Below are 22,754 nucleotides of genomic sequence, written 5' to 3'. Positions count from 1 at the left end.
CACAGCTGGGGTGTCCCAAGTTGGAGCATTAATTCGCCATGCCTGTGCACCCTCTAACTCAGGGCTGTGCTCTCTGAATCTGAGCAGCTAAGGGAAAATAATACTGTATTTACTTATGATCCAATTGATTATCAAATAATTTAGCTGAATATTAGTTCTTAATGGAATTGAGGCATTGATCACAGCAATGCTGGATTATGTTCAAGTAGAAGTTGGTGTTGAAACTCCAGCAAATCCTGAACTATGAAAGGATTCGGGGCCCAGAATGCAACTTGTGCCTCTTCCCAGAGGAGCTCCCTGCACACCCAGGACGGGCCTCGTCCGTTAAGCACGTGGCCTGCACCTCTGGAAAGGGAACCAGGAGCTGATTCAAGCCACAGGGAGCCCTACGGTCACCAGAGAGCTACTTTCCTGACACCTGAATATGAAAGTGGCACTTCATTCCCTTCAGACCCCTGAAGTCACAAGATCCCTCCAGTCAAGGGTCTTCCAGCTGCCAGCTGGTTGTTCAGTTGTTCTTAAACTTTTGGGTGACGTCCCCCCTTTGGCAATCTGGTGAAGCCTGTGGACCCTGCCTCAGAATAATATTTTTAAATGTGTAACATGCATAGGATTACAAAGGAAACCAATTGTATCAGAAGTCAGTTGTCAAAATATTTTTAGTCTAAATTATGATATAATATTTCTATGCTTTTTTATTAGCACATGATACTACAAGATCTAACAGCAGGTCTGATGATCTACCTCCCTAATTTTGAGGTAGTGATGTGTGTGAATATTTTGAGATATCTGCAACAAATGGAATGTGATAAGGAAATAACCTGCATTTTAACATACTCCCAGGTAGGGCATTCAGACGCAGAGAGTTCAAACAGCACCCTTAAGGAAACATTGCTCTAAGAAGAAATGCCACCTGTTTGGGACTCCACTAATTTCTAGGACATGCTCATGACCCTGGAAATATGGATAGAACCTGGCTACAGAGTTGGGACATGGTTTCATGGCCATAACCCAGGAAGAAGTCCCCACAGGAGATGGCCCCTAAAAAGGTTTGTCCTGGGATATCTCAAAGCCCCCTGCTGGCCCCTAGCTCCTGCTCTAGAGCCCTGCATAATTCTGGCAGTCTCTCCCAAGAAAAGATTTGCTAAACAAATCTGCACTTCACCTCAGCAGGCCGCCTGCAGGAGTGACTGCTGCATAAATTGTTTTTAAGGACAATTTGCTCCGTAAATTAAACACTGTCCGCGTTGAATGTTGACTTTTGCATATGAATTGTTGGCACACACATGGGTGTTGCTAATTGCAGATGGATCTTGTACATATTTATTAAGTCAGCCCCTAGAATGTGTGCACAGAGACGCACTTTGATAAGTCACGTCAGCTGCTGAAGGTAATAAAATTGCTTCTTTTCTGATCTGACTGTAATTTAGACTGGCTTGCTCTGTAGTCTAAATCAATATAGCCTTGCTCTCTCTGTGTACATAGAGAGCTGTTCTTCATATTCAAAGGTTGCTCAGCCAATGTCGGTGATAGAAACCACTGTTTTCTCGGCAAAGGAGAGATGGAGAAAGTATGTTCCCAGCCATCCCTGCTCTTGTTGAAACAGGGACATGGCTGGCCAGGGCCAAGAGCAGAGCCCCTTCTTAATAGCTAATAATAATAGGAGAAGCAGCAGATGTTTCATGAACTTGGATCTATGATAAATCTTTACAAGAATTATTAATACTTCTACTGTCTTATTATTATCCCTATTTTATGATGTGGGAATGGAAGGCAGAGGAGGTCAAACAACTTGTCCAAGATGAACCATACCCCTGAGTTGAAGAGCTCAAGATGGGATCCAGGCTCCTCCACGCGAAGCTTTCACACCTACCCCCAAACTACTCCCCGCCGGGGAAGCCCAGCAGATGTTTCCACTGAGACCTGCGAGCCAGGCGCCCTCTGTAAGGTCAGGGTGTTGGTGTGGTCTCTGCTGGCGATGTGAACATTCACAAGGGTGACCGAGTACTGCAACGAGCACAGTCATGCACCACGTGATGTTCTGGTCACTGATGGGCCACAGATATGACGGTGGTCCCCTAAGATTATAATACTGTATTTTTACTGTACCATTTAAGCTAAAAAAAAAAAAAAAAAAAAGTAATGAGGTTTATACTTTGGAAAAAGGAGAGCTTTATTTCTCATAAAGGGTCTTTTTACAGCTCACGGTGGCCGTTCTGGCAGGCTGGGACACACGGCTCTCTGCCACAAGCCGGGAACGCGTGCTTCCAGGCAGAGACAAAAGCAACAGGATTTTATCAGTATACTGAGCAGGGTGGCTAAATATACATATTTCATAATCTGTAGGAGGAGTCACGAGTATTTATGAACAGAGACAACATGCGCATGTGTTTTATCTCTCCCATCCTGTCGTGGCTGGGAACTCGGTTTTAAGGTGTTTCTGGGGTCCTTTGGCCAAGAAGGGTCAGTTCATTTAAAAGACGGCTTAGAATTTTATTTTTAGTTCATACTTTTCTGTGTTTAGATAGGTTTAGATAAACAAATACTTCCTACTGTGTTACAGTTGCCTAAAGTGTTCAGCACAGCAACATGCAGTAAGAGTTATAGGCTGTAGGGCACCAGGCCGAACCGTGTGGCCCAGGTGTGTCGCAGGCTAGACCATCGAGGCTTGTGTAAGTGCACTCCGGTGTTCACAGAACAATGGAATTGCCTAAGGACACATTTCTCAGGACGTGTCCGTGTTGTCAAGCGACCACGAATGGACCTAGATAGGGGACCAGCCCTGCAGACGAGGACTCCTCCTGGTGACCCCTGCCTGCCTTCTCAGGGCATCATATTAAAATCCAGAACTGCCCTGATTGACTGGAATGTCCAGAGCACTTGTTTTTGTCCAGCCTGTTCCAGCTTGGGACAAAAATACATCCACTTATTTCTGGAGCACCTACTGTGTACCAACTGCTTTGAATAAATTCAGGGTATTATTATTCCCATTTCACAGATAAGAAAACTGAGACTTAGGGAGGATAAATGTCTTGCCCAAGGCCAGACAACCAGTAAGTGGCAGAGTTGTAATTCAAGGCTTTTTGTTTCTGTTTTTTGGTTTTGTCTTGTTTTTTGTTTCCCCTCTGCTAGGCTGTGTTCAAATCAGCTTTGTATTCTGAACACCTAACACAGCACCCACAGCTCAGGCAATGCCCATTGAATATCAAATGAGTAAATGAATGACCTGAAGTGAACCAGTCTGTGAAACAAAACCTGAAGAAAATGTGGCAGGTGACTGGGACTCTTAATGAAACCCCAGTCAAATATTAAATTTTCTATTGAACTGAATTTTGAGCTCAGGGACCTAGAGTTGAACCTAGGCAGGTTTTTAAATATTCGGCTGGGAAGCTAAATCAGGCCACAGTGACCTAACAGGACGAAGGTCCCCCAACGGACACAGGCTGGTAATTCTTTGGCCCTGAGCCCTAGGAAATATGCACGTTGCTGAACTTCACAGTTGGCTTAAGAGTGTAGTGGGCGTTGGGTCTCCTTCCCTGAACCCATGAGTGGGGGCAGGGGAAGGCAGGTCCCCCCCATTCTTATGGGGCCATGGAGAAGCAGAGGCCCTTGGCTCCTCTCCCTCTGGTCTCGTCCAGTCCATGTTTGTGTCCCCTGAGACCTTGTCTTGGTTCTTCTGCCTGCCACCCAGCCTTGCCCCCAAGTTCCCAGTTAACCCTCAGCTGACAGTCATTAATTACAGTGTTTGCTTTCTGTTGTTCAAAGGGAAAAAAAATAAGGGTTTTATTGTAAAATGCCTCTTCCCGTTGCCTTTTCACACTAGACTGTGAACTTGTTGTCCCACTGAACAGGCAATTAAAACAGGACCATAAATTTACGACTGTGCATAAAAAGGTTTTCTGGATTGTCTCTGCTCGGTGTCACCAGAAAGAAAAAAAAATACACAAAAACAGCCCTTCTTGCTTGGACAGAGGGGTCTCCCTTGTGTGAAATGCACGTGGGCTCTGTTCAGAGAGCCCTGCTGCCTCCAGCCCCTAGGGTGGACCTACAGCCCTTGCAGGTGGCAAAGTGGCCACTGGAGTCTTGATATTTCTTGAATATTCCACTCATGGTTCCGCCACAGGGCCTTTGCACTGGCTGCAGAGCTATTCCACTGATGTGCTCGAGGCTCCTCCCTCACTTCCTTCAAGCCTTTGCCAAAATGTCACCTCCTCAGAGAGGCCCTCCTGTGACCACCTACCCCTCCCCCACCACTCTCTATACCCTCTTCTGCTTTAATTTTCTTCTTAGCACTTACTATCACCTGACATTCTATATCTGTATTTGTTTATTTTCTGTCTCACTCGCCAAGACCATAAATCCCATGAGAGCTGAGACTTTTATTAACATCACTGTGTACTCAGTGCCTAGAACAATATCTGACACACAGTAGGACTCAATAAATATTTGATGAATGGATGAATGAATGAATGGCAAGTTTCCTGCTGAATCCAGAGTTGAGCCTTCTGTTGTTTCATCTCTGTTCCTCCACCTCTCCTTCGCCATAAAACCCAATCTCTCATTACTCTGTACTTAATGACCTAGCTGATATATGGCTTCCTTCCTTCCTTCCTTCCTTCCTTCCTTCCTTCCTTCCTTCCTTCCTTCCTTCCTTCCTTCCTTCCTTCTCTTCCTTTCCTTTCCTTTCCTTTCCTTTCCTTTCCTTTCCCTTCCTTTCCTTTCCTTTCTCTGTCTCTCTCTCTCTCTCTCTCCCTCCCCCCTCCTTCTCAAGGGCAGGTGTTTTGGTGAGGTGAGCTACACAGCAGTTCATCATGCTAGAGAGTGCCTTGGTTTTCTCTTCTATACTGTGTGACTTAGAGCAAGTGACTTGATCACTCTGATCCCTAGTTTTCCCATTTGTGAAAAGAAGATGGTGATATCTCTCTCCCAGGGTTGCGGGAGGTTTGGGGAACAGGAAGTGGTAGCTGACTGTGGATGAAAGGAAGAGTAGGGAAGGAAGTGAAGGTGTTGTCTCAGCGTGGGTTTGGGCAGAAGGAATGTGTGACCCTTCGTCCCAGGGTGATCACACCTGGCATGCAGGAGCAATGGTTTCCTGGGGGCTGCACAGATGAGCCTGAGTCAGGCAGGTTAGACTAGCGTTTCCCCAAGGGTGGCGCAGGAAATGATCATAGGTGATGCACAAAACACTTTCTATTCCGATTTTAATTGTTATGGGTTTTTTATGAGTACTAGAAAAATATTGGTTTTCCATTTATGGCACTGATAGGAAGTTTCCTTTTAAAATGAATTTATTTGTGTGAAAGGATGAACCAATTTAAAGAAAAATATTAAGTAAATAAATTGTATGAGCAGCTCACAGACATGAGAGTCATGATGATGGAGATCCCCAGATGGCGACATTTGGGAAGCATAGTCATTAGTGGACTGATTTTCAGGTAGGCTCCTAGAACAAAACTCCAGCTACCCAAACTCAGGGCAGCTAGTGACACAATGGATTTGTTGTTTGGGGCGTATGACACTGACAGGGGAAGCGGCAGATGGCATAGAGAGAGCAGGGTTTGACCTGGAGCTGGTGATTGCAGGGCTCCCTGCGCCAGTTCCGTCTCCCAGGGCCGGATGTCCTCAGAGACATCTTTGGGACCTCTGATCTTGGGGCTCGGCTGCTGCTGCTGCTCATGGGAGTGATGGTGGTGATGATGATGGTGATGGTGATGAGATGATGATGATGATGATGGTCATGATGGTGATGGTGGTGATGATGATGTTGATGATGGTGATGAGATGATGATGGTGCTGGTGCTGATGGGAATGATAGGAATGATGACAGTGATGGTCATTATGATAAAGATGATGATGGTGATGATGGGAATGATGGGAATGATGGGAATGATGACAGTGGTGGTCATGATGATGAAGATGATGATGGTAGTGATACAAAGAAGAATAATACCAAATACTTATTAAGTACTTAGAGTATACCAGACCCTGTTCCAAGTGCTTCAAACACTTTAGATGGATTTAATCATTTAATGCTATGAAGTAGGTACTATTATTATCCCCATTTTACAGATGAGAAAACCAAGGTTAGGTACTTTATATGTATTACTTGTTTAATCCACACAACAGATCCATTAGGTCATAATCATCCCCACTTGCAGAGATGTTAAATAACTCACCCAAGGTTAGTGGCTAGTTAGTGGCAGGTTGGAAGCTCAGACTCGATCAGTCTGAGTCCAAAGAACATGTCCCAGCCGGGCGCGGTGGCTCACGCCTGTAATCCTAGCTCTGGGAGGCCGAGGCGGGTGGATCGCTCGAGGTCAGGAGTTCGAGACCAGCCTGAGCAAGAGTGAGACCCCGTCTCTACTAAAAATAGAAAGAAATTATCTGGCCAACTAAAAATATATATACAAAAAAATTAGCCGGGCATGGTGGCTCATGCCTGTAGTCCCAGCTACTCGGGAGGCTGAGGCAGTAGGATCGCTTAAGCCCAGGAGTCTGAGGTTGCTGTGAGCTAGGCTGATGCCACGGCACTCACTCTAGCCCGGGCAACAAAGTGAGACTCTGTCTCAAAAAAAAAAAAAAAAAAAGAACATGTCCCTAGCCACATGCCACACTGCTCCTCACTCTCTCTGGAATGGGACAATGAACTAGGCATGGACAATTAACCGTGAAATGCAACAGAATTAAACAAGTAACATGTTAGACTTTATTAGTAGGTGTTGCAGGTACAAAGGGAAAAGAGGAACTTGATTCTGACTGAGAGCATCCTGGAGGGCTCCATGGAGGGGGTGGCATTTGGCCACAGCTTTGAAGGTCTTTAGTAGTTGGGAAAATGCCTGAAAGGACAATCCAAGGTGCAGAAACAACAAGAACAAAAGCAGGGAACCTGGGAGTACAGAGCTAGCTGAATGGTGCTCTGAGGAGATGGTGAGATGGTTATCCCAACCAAGGCCAAAGATACCCACCTGCTGTGCTTCCCAGCACCCTGAGGAAGTGGAGGGGCCCAAAATATGGACTCTCTTCTCCACTCCCTTTTGATTTTTTCTTGTTCTGAGCTTTTTAATGGGAGCTTTTGAGGGAAACAGATGGAAAGATAAGTATTAATATATGCCACCCTCACCCCAGATGACAGGTGCAAGAAAGTAAACACCACCTCAGCAGGCTTATTATTCAAAAGTTCATAATTCAAAGTTCAGAAGCCACAGAAAAGTTGGATGAGAATGTCACCCACAGTCCCATTAGGCAGAGAAATCTTTGGTCAATACTTTGGGGGTTTTTTCCTGGTGTTGACTTAGTGCATAGGATTTAATAACATAATCCTGATTATGGTGCATGCGATTTTGAATTTTGTTTTTTTTTCTACTTAATATTTTAACTTGAGGATTCTTTTTATGATATTGAAGTTCTATATAAACACTCTTAATGACTGTATAAGTTTATTGTTTTATCGTGTGTTTATACTAGAGTTTATTTAATCATTCTCTTTATTTTTGAACATTTGTTTGTCAAATTTTGGATCCTAAAAGTAAGGTTTGGGTGCAAATCCTTGTGCATGAATATTTTGCTGCATTTTGAATTCAAACATTGGGAAAGATTCCCAGAAATAGACTTACTGAATCAGGAGTTAAGAGTATTTGTTAATACCTTTGCTACATAATGCTAAATTGCCTCAAGATGGACTGAGAGCTGGCCAAGGCTGCATAGGGCTGCCTTTGCAAGAGGGACTCAGGTCACTGGGAAAGGCACAGATATTAGAGTCAGACAGACCTGGGTTGGAATCTTGTCTGCCTCTTACTAACTTGTAATCTTTGACCTCAGCTTTCTTATCTGTAAAACATCATTTCTCAGCTTTGGCACTGTTGACATTTTGGGCTGAATTCTATGTCGAAAGGACTGTCCTGTGCATTTTAGGGTGTGCAGCAGCATCTCCAGCCCCTACCCACTAGATGCCAGTTGCAGCCCCCAATGTGGCCATCAAAAATGCCTCCAGTCATTGCTAAATGTCCCCTGGGATTTAAAATCAGCCCGGATGAGGACCACTACTATAAAATTTAAATGATTTATCATACAGACCTCATAGAGCACTGTGAGGATTCAAAACAATGTATTGTTAGGTGCTTTTCACAGCGCCTGGCATATGTTACTATTATTAATAATAATGGTTTCCCACTGCTGGATGCCACAGAGAGGACTCTGGAGAGGACAGACTGGATCAGCTCAAAGGCTTCTCCCAGCTCTAGGAGTCTTTGGTTCTTTGATTCTTCGGCCAAGCATCCAGCAGTTTCCCTGTCCTCTCAATCCAGTGATCATAGTATGGCGTGCTATTTAGAAATGGAATTGCAACAGACTCCTGCAATCCTAGCTACAGGAAAGCCCCTTAGCCCTCACAGGCCCTGAGCCTAGCATAGGGAGCTGCCTAGAGTCCAGGAAACTGTATTGTGCCAGAGAGGGAATTCACTCTGGGCCACCCCCTGGGACCCAAGCCACCACAGCATGGCACCATTTTGTGAGGAAACTCACCACCAACCTACATCCTGCCATGGGGCCTGATAGTCCCTGCGTCTCCATATCCTTAGTACCCAGCTGACAACCGGCTACATCCACCCAGAGGGCTGCAGCATTGCAACATCAGATGGAGCCAGTTGGTTAGCCACATCCCCGGCACCCAAACCCACTCAGTAGTCTATACCCCGGGGAACAGGCAGTCCTGAATATCAGGGAAGCTGCTTCCAGGACAGGGGGAGCCAAAGTATGCACAATCCAGAACCTGAGAGCTATTTCCCCTGACCTTCTGCTGATAATGACCTCATCCCTTCCAGCAGTCCTGCACATGCCACCCAAGGACCTGAGGGCCAGGACCTGGCCACCAACGTTAGTGCCTGCATGCACTGGCCAGCAGACTGAGGATCAGCCCATCTAAAGCCCGCTGCTGCCACTGCCAGCAGCCATATGCACCATTCAGAGGCCTGAGGACCTGTCTGACCAGAGCCTGCTACCTCCAATGCCCAGTGAATCCCTGCCTTCAGCAGTGGGACCACTGTGCACCTTTGCATGCCATTTAGGAGCCCAAATACTGGCCTGCCAAGCCTACTGCCACCACCGCCAGTGCCTGTGTGTGTCCCTCAGGGTCCCGAGGACCAGCCCACCCAGCATCCCTGTCCCCAGCAAAGCCATACCACAGCCTTCACAAACAAGCACAGCCTAAGTCACTGAGGAACTTGCAGACACTGCTAATGTTGACTATAGCTGAAGAAATCATACAGAGACTACTGCACTCAAAGCACTTATCCAACCAACACTATAGATATATCTACAGAAAAAAGTCTTTCCTGATGAAAGGTTCCATAAAATTAGAAGAAGTAGCTGTTATACCAGATGCACAAATATCAACATGAGGATATGAAAAACATGAAAATGTAAGGAAACATGACACCTCCAAAGGAAACAGTAATTCTCCAATAATAGACCCCCAAAGAAAAGGAAATCTATAAAAGCCTGAAAAAGAATTCAAAATAATGTTCTTAAGGAAACTTAGCAAGATACAAAAGGACACAGGTAGGGAGTACAAAGAAATCAGGAAATCAGTTCATGATCTGAATAAGAAATTAAACAGAGATGAATATAAAAAGAACCAAACAGAAATCCTAGAACTGAAGGATTCAATGAATGAAATAAAAAATAAAATCAAGAGCTTCAACAATAGACTAGTCAAGCAGAAGAATTTCTGAAATTGAAGACAGGCTTTTGAAATGATCCCTTCAGACAAATAAAAGAATACAGAATAAAAAAAAATTAAGAAACCCTGTGTGACATATTGAGCATGGTTAAGCAAATAAATATTTGCATTTTGGGAGTTCCAGAAAAGGAAGAGATAGGAAAAGATATGGAAAACCTATTTAATGAAATAATGGCTGGAAGCTTTCCCAGTCTTGTGAGTTATATATACACTCAGATACAGGAAGCTCAAAGATCTCCAAATGGATTCAACCCGAAAAGGTCTTCTTTGAGGAACATTACAGTCACACCGTCAAAAGTCAAAGACCTATTGGGTTCCTACCTCTGCTGCCTCCTCTTCCTCCACTCTGTCAATGTCCTCGTTGAGAAATTTAAAATATTGTCATTGTGCCCGATCCCACCCCAAACCTCCTATCTTTGGGTTGTCTTCTAGGTCCCTTATTCTGCCCAGTGAACAGAGCTGCCCTCTCTAGACTGGACTGGTGTGACTGTCTCTAGGCAGGCCCTGGCTTCCCTTCGTCCTTCCTCCCAGGGAGTGAGGTCCCCAGAAGATGAGAGCAGAGAGAAAAGGGAAGACGGAGCAGCCCAGGATCCAAATGCACTCCAAGGGTTGGCTGGACTGAGCAGCTTTGCAGTGTAGAGTCCTAAAAATGTCAGCCCCAGCGTGAAACAGCAAATCAGGTGCCCAGGAGTCCGGGAGCAGGCAGACCATGTGCCCGAGAGAACTACTTAGTTAGTGCCAACAGTGTGCCAGACATTTCTGCATTTTGCACTTAACCCTCACGGCCACCTGAGAGGTGAATATTATTTCCTCACCTGAGAGTTAAGTGACTGGCCTGTGTTTTATACAGATAAGTGGCAGGGCTGGGATTTGAACTCTGTCCCCTGACTCATACGTAACTTTGAGCAGTAGTTCTCTGCATTTTCCATCTGCAGGTCCCCTTGGGTCTTCCCTGCCCATCTGCTTCTAAAAGAGAATTTTCTTCCCTAACTCTATTTTTAATTTCTTGGGTGTATTTTCCAGACGTGGGAAATGGAGAGAGGAGAGGGGGGCTCTGGGCTGGGTGTGGGAAGATGCAGAGAGGTGTAGGGAAGCAGCCCGTGTCTTAATCCATTTGTGCTGCTGTGACAAAATTCCTGAGACTGGGTAATTTATAAAGAACAGAAATTTATTTCCTCGCAGCTCTGGAGGCTGGGATGTCCAAGATCGAGGTGCTGGAAGGTTTGAAATGGTGTGGTCTGGCTCCCTCTGCTTCCAAGATGGCACCTTGTTGCTGGGTCTTCAGATGGCAGAAGGCGGAAGGGCAGGAGAAGACAGTGAATTCACTTTCCTCTGCCTTTTTGCTCTCGTGGGGTCCTCAGCTGACTGGCTGGTGCCCGCCACGTGGGGTGAGGGGAGGTCTTCCTTACTCAGTCTGCCGGTTCAAAAGCCAGTCCCTTCCAGAAACATCCTCACAGACACACCCAGAAACGGTGCTTTACCAGCTCTCTGGGTATCCCTTAACCCAGTCAGGTTGACTCCTACAATGAACCACCGCACCCCTGCTGCCGTCTGCTAACCCCCTGTGTCTGTCGGCCGGGTACTGAGCTCAGTGGTTTGGCCTCTGGTTAGGTTGTGTGGTGAAGCCTCAGGACTCAGAGAACAAAGAAATTGCCTTTCTTTTGACAACTCCTATCAGAAAGAGTGGCTGCTTGGAATCTTGTCTTCAGAAGGATTTTCAGGCTGCATCTATACTTGGTGGAAAAGAGCTCTGTAGGCCTCATTCCCATATTTGACTCCCCCAAAAGGGGGCACACGGTCCTCTCGTCAATCATCTTTTGAGGTAGGGGCCCTCCCTCAGACAGGACACGGGAACCTAGGGGGTGAGTCTCGAGCTTTCAGAGGAGAAACTCATTGCCTCTCACTTTGCCTCACTTCCTTGGGTTTGGATTTCAGGTAGAAGTGTCATGTTGAAAGGCACAGCAGGATGGTGGGGGACAGGTGGGGTCTTAAGGCCTGGTTTCCGCTGGACAATGAGGGCTGGGAGCTGGAGAAGACAAGCCCACCCCCCACCAGGAGCTGGCGTGATGTCAGATACTGTGTTAGGATTCTCCAGAGAAACAGAACCAATAGAGGGTGTGTGTGTGTGTGTGTGTGTGTGTGTGTGTGTGTGTGTGGAGACGGAGGGGGGCAAGAGAGAGAGATGTATTTTAAGGACTTGGCTCCCGTGATTGTGGGGGCTGGCAAGTCCAAAGTTTGCAGGGCAGACCAGCAGGCTGGAAATTCTAGCAGGAGTCGATGTTGCAGTCTGGAGGCGGAATTCCCTCCTCTTTGGGAAACCTGAGTGTTTTCTTTTAAGGCCTTCAACTGATTGCATGAGGTCTACCACATTAGGCAAGATAATCTGCTTCACTCAAAGTCTGCTGATTTAAATGTTAATCACATCTAAAAAATACCTTCATCGCAACATCTAGCCTGGTGTTTGACCAAACAGCTGGGCATCCTATCCTAGCCAAGTTGACACATAAAATTAACCATTACAGATCTCTTAGGCAAGTGTCTCCCAAATTGTGCAACACATTCCACTGTGCATGAGATGACTTTAAGTAGGATGGGGCAGTACATTAAACATCATTGATTATAGAGTGATTCTTTTAAATTCATTTTAATCCTAATTACTTTAAGAAGAAAGGCTCCATTTGATATGAGCCCCTAACACCTTTCTAATACTTGTTATTTATAACAAAAGAAAGCAGGAATAGAATTCAGCTGGGAATTAATTACACTTTCTTTTCTCAAATTTACTTTTACAGCGACTTATTTCTGTTAACTTATTCTGATATTGATTTTCCATTTATGATAGTGACATAATGTTTCCTTTTTAGGTAGACATACTTAAAACAAAAGGGGCCCATTTGAAATTGAGTAAAGAATGGTACAGGTGATACTTGGATACAGTTACACTCAGGAAGGTGGTATACAACCATCCAAGTTTGGGAAACACCATTTTAGCCAAGAAAAGTCAGGGCTTCCAGGCCCAGCCAGCCTCCCCACAGGAGGACCCTGCATGTGCAACAGTCTGAAAATATGCAGGTTTGATTTGATTAAGGAGAAGGCTGGTTTCCTTCTGAGAAAGCAAGAGAAAGATCAAAGTGTTCCCAGGGTCTGCTAGAGTGGAGGGGGGTAAGACAGAGCCCCAGTCCTCAAGGAGCGTGGTTAGGTACGTGGATCCTGGAGCCAGACTGCCTGGGTTCAAATCCTGGCTCTACCACTTACGGCTATGTGAACTTGAGAAGTTATTGAACCTCTTTGGGCCTCCATTTCCTCATCTCTAAAATGGGTTTATAAAGGTGCTTGCTTTGTAGGTATGAATTAAAGTGCTCAGAGCTGTGCCTGGCACAATGCAAGTACCATATAAGAGTGAGTTGCTAGTCTTAGGAAAGACTGACAAGGATACAGGCAATTCTAGTGGCACGCTGTGCCTTGTGCCTGTAGTCCCAGCTACTCAGAAGGCTAAGGTGGCAGGATCACTTGAGCCCAGGAGTTCAAGACTACAGTGAGCTGTAATCACACAGTCTCACTACAGCCTGGCCACAGAGCAAGACCCCATCTCTAGAAAGAAAAAAAAGAAAGAAAGCAAAATAAGAAAAAAATAGGTAATTCTAACACAGCACCCGAAGTGCCTTAATAAGGAAAATGCAGTGTGATGACCGAGTCAGGGTTGGGGGCAGTTCCAGGATTGTTTCCTGGAGAAATTAATTTATAAGCAGATACCTGGATGATTAGTAGGAGTTAGCCTGAAAAGAAGGGGGAGAGAATGTTCTGGGAAGAAGGAATAGCATATGCATAGGCTCAGAGGCAAGAGAGAGTATTGCCCACTCTTGTGACTACATGCCAGGCAGTATTGACCACAGCATGGGATGTGACAGAGGGCATGTCACAAGGCAAGGGAGGCAGCAAGCAGGAGCCGGGCACGAAGGGCTTCCTGTGCCTTGTTAGAAACACTGGGTCCCAGAAGCGTAGGATTGAAAAGGTCTGAGACGACACCGCAGTTCCGGTGAGCCCTTATGTGGTAAATGAATGAATGTGTGACCTGGAGGTTCCATGGGACCACGTCAGTTGAATAAGGGACTCCAGAGATCAGAATCTCTGCAGAGATCTTGGGGTACAGCGTCTCTGCAAGGTAGACTGCCCAGAGGATCTGAAATCTTCCTTCTGTCCGCAGGTGACCTGGTGTCCCGAGCGATGCATCACCTGCAGCCCCTCAACGCCAAGCACCATGGCAACGGCACCCCCCTGCACAACAAGCAGGGGGCGCTCTACTGGGAGCCCGAGGCCCTGTACACCCTTTGCTACTTCATGCACTGCCCTCAAATGGAATGGGAAAACCCCAACGTGGAGCCTTCCAAAGTCAACCTCCAGGTGGAAAGGTAAGGACCGCTTGGCCTTGCACGGCCCTCTGGGGGGTGGGTACTGCCTCCACGGTGTGGCAGGTGGCAGGGAGGGGAAGGATGCTGGGGGTAAGAATGAGTCAGTCCCCAAAACTTGCTAGAGGGGTCCAGATGGGAACTTTGTGCCATGAGGGGGTATCTTACACCCCTGCGGGATCTTTGAAATGGGTTTATATAGGGCTGGTTCCGTTCAGGATCAAAATGGCTGGGTCAGGTGAGTGGTCTGCAAATTCCAGAGGGGTGAGGGCCTCTGCAGTGAGGATGGCTTCGTGTGAAGGCATTCTTGGGGGATGTCACCTCCTTGGGTAGTAGTTATCTTTCATCCTGGCTGCCCTGGGGCTCCCAGGGGGGGACCAGATGCACCTGCCCAGCCAGAAGTGGGCCTCTCATCCAGGTTGTTCTGGGGGAGGCAGGGCAGCTGCTCTGCAAAGCAGAATCCCTGCAGGGAAGGAAGGAACCAGGAGGACCCTAGCTCTGTCCGCCCACTTCTCAGGGCCTCAGCCTCCCCTTCTGTGAACCAGAGGGCTGAACTGAACGGTCACTGAGGTTCCCTTCTGTCTGGAGAATCCCAGGATTCTCCGAGGACAGTTTCTCTGTTGGAGGTTGCGGGTGAGAAAGAAAGAGGAGGCTGCCCGCCTGGAGAGGAGAAGGAGATTCCATCCCCTCTCCCTCCCCGCTTGCTTTAGCACCAGTTCAAAGATCATCTCTCCCCAGTGTCGAACACATCAGGCCACTCCTTGCTCTAAGGACTATCCGTGTGACCTCTGTTGATCAGAAAGAGTGGCTAAGAGAGCAGGCTTTGTGATCCACGCTTCCTGAGTTCAAATCCAGGCTCCTCTCATTAAAAGCCTGGGGAAAGTGCCTTAACTCCTCTGTGCCTCAGTTTCTTCATCTGCAAAGTAGGGATGCAAAGAGCAAATCCTTCACAGGGCTGTTTGGAAGTTAAATGAACAGTGCCCAGCACATAGTAAGTGCTCAATAAATGTTAGCTTTTATTATTATTATCATAGATGTTATCTGCACACAGCTGAACCGCTCCCAGCTGGGGCGCATTATGGTTTTCCTTTGTTACTCAGTGGCGAGTGGATGTCAAAATCTCATTGGATGCTTTGTTTCTGCCAGGATGGATTGGGGCTTAATTGGAACATGGACTAGACAGAAATGGCTTGTTTTTTGTTTGTTTGTTTGTTTTGGGGTTTGTTTTTTTTTTTTAAGAATCCCAAGTTAGCATCAATATTTCAATCCAGTCTGTAGTTTCAATCCGGTTTGGGTTAACAAATCATAGGTACCTGTGTGTATTTTCATGTGCAAACATGCTCAAAATGGAAAAGGTGGTAAAGTGCCCACGGGCAAAAATTCATCTGTCGGACACACCAAAATTTGCTTTCTCTGAGCGTGAACGCTAAGGGCTGAGAGGATGGAAACCGCAGCCGCAGCCTGCGGGGTGTCCAGCTCTTCTGCCCCGACCCAGGGAGCCTGTACAGGGGGGCAGTTTCTCTAGTCACCCACCGCACGTCACCTTCAGGTCCTGCCTCCGTGCAGGTGGCCCCTCTCCATCTCTCCGGTCAGACACTGCCTCCGCTGAGCTCCAGAACCTTCTCCCCCGACTTGGCCACCTTCTGGTTTCCGCTGTGCAGTCTCTCACTCTCAGGGTGCTTCTCCCCCTGGCACCTTACTCTCCTCTGCCTCCTGCCTCCTGTGAGCCATAATCATGTGCGATTTTCCGTGATTGTGTATTGCCTGCAAGCTTCGTGAGGGCAGGGAGCGCATCTGTTCTGGCCATCGCGCCATAGCCGATGCCAAGCTCCACACCTAGTATGTGACAGAACGAACAAATCCGTTGATCCACCTGCCTGTGGAACATTTCCATCTGGAGCGCTCACAACCACCTCAAAGCTAAAAACCATCGTCTTTCCCCCAGAACCCACTGTCCCTCCTTTTTTCACAGTCTCTAAGAATGGCGCCACCATCAACCTGGTCACCCAGTTAGGAGACTGGGATTTGGCCCACACTGCTCCCTCTCCCTAACCACCTCCAGCTGGTCAGCAGGTCTTACTGAGGCTACATCTGCGACATTTTTCTAGTCCTTCCTCCCCAGCCCATGGGACCACTGCCACAGCATGGCACGAGACCCCATTCCTTCTGCTTCAGTTCCCGCGGCTGATGCCTGAGTGGCCTCCCTGCATGGAGCCTTCATGGTCCTCTAACCAGCTCCATCCCCCTCATGGCCACTGGACTGAAACTTCTAAAATGTAAATCTCCTTATGTGACATCCTCCCTGCTCCCACTCAACACAGTTGTGTGGCCTCCATTACGTTTTCTATTATGCAGTGTCCTTTTTTACTTCTCAAATCTATTTCTGGATTCAGAGTGTCGCTGGAGCTGCTGTAAGTCGAAGGGGACCCCCTAAGGATTCCGAACCTCCTGGGACAAGTTTTAAAGGGCATGAGCTGGGAAATAGAGCAAAGAGAACCTATCGCAGAATTTGCTGGAATCATTTATCTTATTCTTTCCATTCATCCGTGGTTGAATTTTCCAGAGTCAGCACAAAACACAAAGTGGAACGTAACATTTTCTGAGTTCTGTAGCTTTGGTCCTCTGCAAAGCATATGAATTTGGGAGTCGGTCCTTTAGATTTGGATCCCAGCTCAGCTTCTTGTAACTCGGAGACCTTGAAGATGTTACCTCACCCCTTTGAACCTTTTTCTGTCATCTGTAAAATAAGAACAAGACCATCTTCATGGGAGTGGTGTAAGCAATGAATTAGAAATCATAGCTAAGACACCCAGTGCCTTTCCTGAAACAAGGGGAACCCCTGCCCCGCCAAAAGTAGCTTATATTATATATCTTTTTTTTTAATCTATAATGCTGTTATCACTGCCCCTACTGAATCCTGTGTATGATTCTTTCTAGAGGAATAGCTATTTCTTCCTGTTTCCTGATGGAATAGTTTTTGGTGTTTACCATCTGAAAACACACATGGAACAACTTCAGAGGAGAGAGGGCCTCTAAGTGTTTCAGACAAGTGTATATTTACACCAGCTCTTTACAAAAATCTCCAAACAAGCATTTTCAGTGGGAGTAAGGACTCTGGTTTGGAGTTATTCCTTTCTCTCTCTCTCTCATGCTTATAGTATTTTCCATTAGACTATAAGCTCTTCAAGAACAGGGGCTGTATATTATCTGTTTTTTGTCCATGCCCAGCAGAGAGCGTGAGAAATAATGGTGAAATATGGATTGTTTTATTCCTCAAACCATCTCCTCTTGTCCAAAGAGCCTTTCCTGGCTGAAGTATTTGGAAGTTGGCCTATGTGCGCCATTTTACTGTTTCATGTGGGCACAGCTTTAGACTTGCTGCGTTTGTTTTGGATAGTTTCATTTTTCATTGTGGGATTTTTAAAGAAGCTCAGTGCCAGTGTGAGATTTCTGTAGTCTAAGTTTTTCCAGAACTTTGGCTACTATTTCTTGAACTTTAAACATTTTTCAGGTACCTCATATATTTTTATTAAAAAAAAAAAAAATTCAGACTGGGTATGGCGGCTCACACTTGTAATCCCAGCACTTTGGGAGGCTGAAGTGGGAGGTTCACTTGTGTCCAGAAGTTCGAAACCAGCCTGGGCAACACAGCAAAACTCCATCTCTACAAAAAAAAATCTTTAAAATTAGCTGGGCATGGTGGTGCACACCTGTCGTTCCAGCTACTCAGGAGGCTGTGGCAGGAGGATCACTTGAGCCTAGTAATTCAAGGCTGCAGTGACCTATGATTGTACCACTGCACTTCAGCCTGGGCGACATAGCAAGAGCCTGTCTCTAAAACATTAAAAAATAAATAAAAACTAAAAAATTCAGATAGATTATACTCAGGCAATATTTATTTTCCAAATAGTAATGACAGATGTAGACAACTTAATCGTGATGATAGGGGCCATGTGAGGCTACTGTTTTTAAATAGAATCATCTTAAGTTTAGGACAAGTTCTTCCTCCCATATATCATTACTGGAAATATCAGTGATTCCTGATATTGGCTATGGGTGATTTCAGTAGTTTGTTACCATAAAATGAAAAAATAGTAGGATAAATAGGAATATTTTCTTGCCTCCGGTAACTGGTAATGCCTGGAAGGAACAGGGAACAGCTTTACTCAGAAGATGAGAAAATTCAGTAGTCCTGCCCTCCTCCAATCTCACTGAAAACAAACCAGGATTTATCCCTAGGCAGTGGCGGCTGTTGCCCCTTTTGCAGACAGGATGTACAAACAGATGTGGCAGACTGTCTTCAAGGGGAGTCACACCACAAATATGAGTATCCAATCACCAGTGACCCACTGTTAGGGGAAAACTCAGGGAGTAAAAGAAAACAGTGTTAACAAATTTAAGAATTTACCTTTGAGGAAACAGAGTTAATAAAGCAAACATAACAGATATTAGAAGTTAATGGCACCCAAATACATCTGTCATGATACTCTACCAAAAGATCACCCCAATACATCACTTCTTAAGTTTTTTTTCATCTGTGACATATGTGACTAGTGAGACTTAAATTTTAGCATATTCCCATGGACATCCTGGGGTTCATGTAAAACATCCAGCTGCTGGCTATAACTGTGCTCTGTTCTTTTCCACTAAGGAATATGTATCAGAATGCAAGGGAGTGAAGGTATCCCTGATACAGTAGCACTACCAAGCAGGGTACTCAGCTGCAAAAGTTGAACCCACCATGAATGCTTAAAACAGAAAGAAAACCTCTGGGAGGCCCAGTATTGGCAGAAGCTTAGCAAATCCTTCCCGCTTCTACATGAGAATTTGACCTTAGGCTAATTCTCTAGCTCTGTTCCCCTGGAAACCTGATAAAAATTGCAGTGTCAACTATGTTACTAGGCAACACTGCTTATGGTCAAAATGACCCCAGACTGGTAAACTACATCTGGCCTAGTAGTGCTAGAAATACTTGTCAAAGACCCAGAGCTTTGGTCTTCCTTGAATACTTTGACTCTTATAACTGGCCAGGTCCTTTTAAGGGACCTTGGAAGCTATTTCTATGGATCTATTATAAGAGATATGGGGGTTCATAAACCAGGGAAGCTTCCACAACCACCCCAAGTGGATCTCTTCTCTTTGCACCTGAGTGTCACGTGGGCAGAAGATAGCTCCCGGATGGCTGCATGAACTGCTACAAGGACTCCCGCTGAAAGAAACCTCTGAGGCTGTGCTGCTGAGCCAAGTGTGGCCTATGATAGTCCCATGAGTCTAAATGTTTAGTAGAACTTAAGATTTGTGGTGCGTTGAAGCCAGAGAGCCAGACTTCGAGGCTACACAACCTGGAACAGTGCCCAAGTCACACCCCAGGACTGTTCCAGCAGAGATCTCACAGCCACTAGTCCTGGGCACAGACACTTGACCTCAACCACTGATGCTGGCCATTGGACACTCCAGCAGGACCTCTGCCACTGTTGCCCCTGAAGGCCAAATGTCTCTGTCACCTCCCACCAGCTCCATGGACCACCTGGGTCACACCACCAGCCTACACCCTAGCAAGGGACTCTGGGAAGGTGAATTTGTACCTTGTAGAACCATGGATTCAAAATACAAGAAATTCTCCAAACACAGGAACCAAAAAATTAACTAAGGTCCACTATACTCTTCTAATTTACTTTTTTTTTTTTTTTTTTTTTTTTTTTGAGACAGAGTGTCACTTTGTTGCCCTGGCTAGAGTGAGTGCCATGGCGTCAGCCTAGCTCACAGCAACCTCAAACTCCTGGGCTTAAGCGATCCTACTGCCTCAGCCTCCCGAGTAGCTGGGACTACAGGCATGCGCCACCATGCCCAGCTAATTTTTTCTATATATATTTTGGTTGGCCAGCTAATTTGTTTCTATTTTTTTAGTAGAGACGGGGTCTCGCTCTTGCTCAGGCTGGTCTCGAACTCCTGACCTCGAGCGATCCACCCACCTCGGCCTTCCAGAGTGCTAGGATTACAGGCGTGAGCCACCGCACCCGGCCAATAATTTACTTTTTTTTAAATAAATAACACACAAGTCAATAATTTGCACAGTTCAGTACTTAACGGCCATTATTAATCAAACAAGTAACACTGATTGACTTAGACACCACAATTGAGAACCAAAATGCTGCCCCAACATAAGGACTCCTTGGGCTGGCACTCTGGAAGCCTCAGTAGCAAGGAGGAGAGAGAGGAGAGCTGTTCCTGGCATCCTGAGTGGGATTCAGAGTGCCTTTTCTCATGGGAAGAATGCAGCTTCCTCATCTTCCTGAGGGAGTGATCACACCTGGCTCATTTTGCAGTTCCCTGAAATGCCCAGCCCAGAGCTGGTGGGTCTGGAGAAATTCTGAGTCACTGGGTGAATGGGGACATGCTAGAGTAAGAAGACCAGGTATTAGACCTGTTTTCTGCATGCCTGGAATCCCAAACACCATATAAGTGTTTCTAAGAAAAAAATGCATGTTGGATTTTAAGTAATTGACTCAGGAAACAAAGTTTTAAAACATAATCCATTTGTAACTTGAGCATAGAAGCAATTTATCTCATCTGACCAGGGTAAAAATTCTTCTAGTCCTGATGTGTTTCAAACTGCAGATTACAGTCCATGAGTGGGCCGTTAAATCAATATGATGAAAAGATTAGCAAACAACTTTCCACAGGCCAAATCTGGCCCACTGCCTGCTTTTATAGGTAAAGTTTTATTGGAACACAGCCACACCCATTTGTTTACATATTATTTATGGCTGCTGTTTTATGGTGGCAGTGTTGATTCGTTGTGACAGAGACTTTAAGGCCCACAAAGCTGAAAATAGTATTTGGCCCTTTCCAGAAAAAGTTTGTTGACCTCCAATGTTGGTTGTAATTTTCATTTTTGTAAAATGAACTAGAATTGGATTTTAAAAATTAGAGTATTTTGCATGAGGTATGTATCATGAAACCTTTTTCCCCCAGATATATTAACCTAACTGGAGTTGATTTACTTGCCCAAGGTCATGTGGCCAAAGTTGGTGAACTAGTACTTGAACCCTTGGAGTCAAGCCCTGGTCTAGATCATATTCACTAGGCTGTTTTGCTGACCATGGGCTGTGGTTTTAAAGAAATAATAATGTTTGAATGCCTCATCTCTAATCTCTGGAATTTTTTTTCATAATCTTCATGAATGTTTACAGAATATAAAATGAATCCATTTATTAAATAAAATTTTATACATACAAAAAACTGAAAGAAGCAGCTTTGGATCACTCATGACTGTGAGAGCTATGACTATACGAGGGACTTCCTTCTATTCTCAGTTTTCTGTGTACATACAAAACTGTTTGGGTTGTTTCACAATATGGGGACACATCGTTTTGTTGATCCATTTCATTGAGTATCCTTTAAAAGCATGATTTTTCAATAGACTGTTGTATCATTGGACATGAAATTTAAACTCAAGAGAGATCTTGGAACAGAGAGGGTTCATTTGCTTCGTGTCAAAGATGGTGAATCTGAAGGCTCAAGGGATTTGGGGACTTGTGTGGAGTCACAGGCACATCTGCAGAGGATCTGCAAGGCAGTATCTCAGTGCCTTTGCACAGGCTTTGCCCTCTTCTTAGAACACTTTCTCCCCTCTGTGCCATCATCTGGCTACCTCCCTCAGTCCATCCGTCAGGATTAACTTAGGCATCACCTCCTCCAGGAACCCTTCCCCACCATCTGAGAAGGCACTGAGCGATCAGTGCATTGCATGTACTAAGTGCTCAGTAAAGGCTTGCAGAACTGAGCAAAGCTGAGTCCGAAACCCAGGTGTCCCTGCATCTAGCTCAGAGAGCTGTTGCCAGTATCGGCTCAGGCAGCCCCCAGCTGGGTACTGACTTTCGCCACGTGCTGTCTGACCTCTAGGTCTCAGTTTCCTCAACTATAAACCAGAAATAATAATTCCTACTTCATGGGGCTGTTTCAATGACTAACGAACTAACTTATGTAAGTGCCACGTACAATCACCGACACAGAGCAGGTGATCCATAAATAGCAAGGATTACTCTTTACTCCTTTAATCCAGATTGACCTCTTCAATATAGCAAGATATTTTCATTAACGGTTACTATGTGGCAGGCCCTACTCTAAATATTTTATTTCCAGTCCTCACAATGCCCCTTGGGGCAGAAGCTGCTAGCCTTACCTCTTCCCATTTTACGGATGAGGAAACCGAGATACAACAAAGTCAAGTCAGTTGCTCAAGGTCATGCACATTAGGGCAAGTCTGTAAGTGTCAAAAATGTCAAACAAATCACCAGAGTGGAGAGACAGCCTGTTGAATAGGGGAAAATATTTGCAAACTATTCATCTGATGGGGACTGATATCCAGAATATACAAGGAACTCAAACAGCTCAACAGGAAAAAAAACAAATAATCTCAGTAAATACTGGGCAAAGGACATGAATAGACATTTCTTAAAAGAACATACAGATGGCCAATATGTGTGTGTGTGTGTGTATATATGTGTATATATATGAAAAAATGTTCAACATCACTAATCATCACAGAAATGCAAATTAAAACCACAATGAGATATCATCTTACCCCAGTTAGCATAGCTATTATTAAA

At 45.5% G+C, this 22,754-nt stretch overlaps 1 protein-coding gene across 2 annotated transcripts in view; it reads left to right on the top strand.

Moving 5' to 3' along the window:
- Positions 1-22,754, top strand: part of BTBD11 (BTB domain containing 11) — a 281,678-nt gene that overhangs the window by 167,475 nt on the left and 91,449 nt on the right. For both annotated transcript variants that reach the window (XR_006735691.1, XM_045553022.1), the window contains exon 3: positions 13,941-14,145. Coding sequence is in view for 1 of the 2 variants with exons in the window: in XM_045553022.1 (XP_045408978.1) it covers positions 13,941-14,145 (205 nt within the window). In the remaining variant the exon portion in view is untranslated. The remainder of the gene's footprint in view (positions 1-13,940; positions 14,146-22,754) is intronic.

Source organism: Lemur catta, chromosome 6 (assembly GCF_020740605.2).
Source record: "Lemur catta isolate mLemCat1 chromosome 6, mLemCat1.pri, whole genome shotgun sequence".
Lineage (NCBI taxonomy): Eukaryota > Metazoa > Chordata > Mammalia > Primates > Lemuridae > Lemur > Lemur catta.
This window is presented reverse-complemented; position numbering and strand designations above follow the sequence as displayed.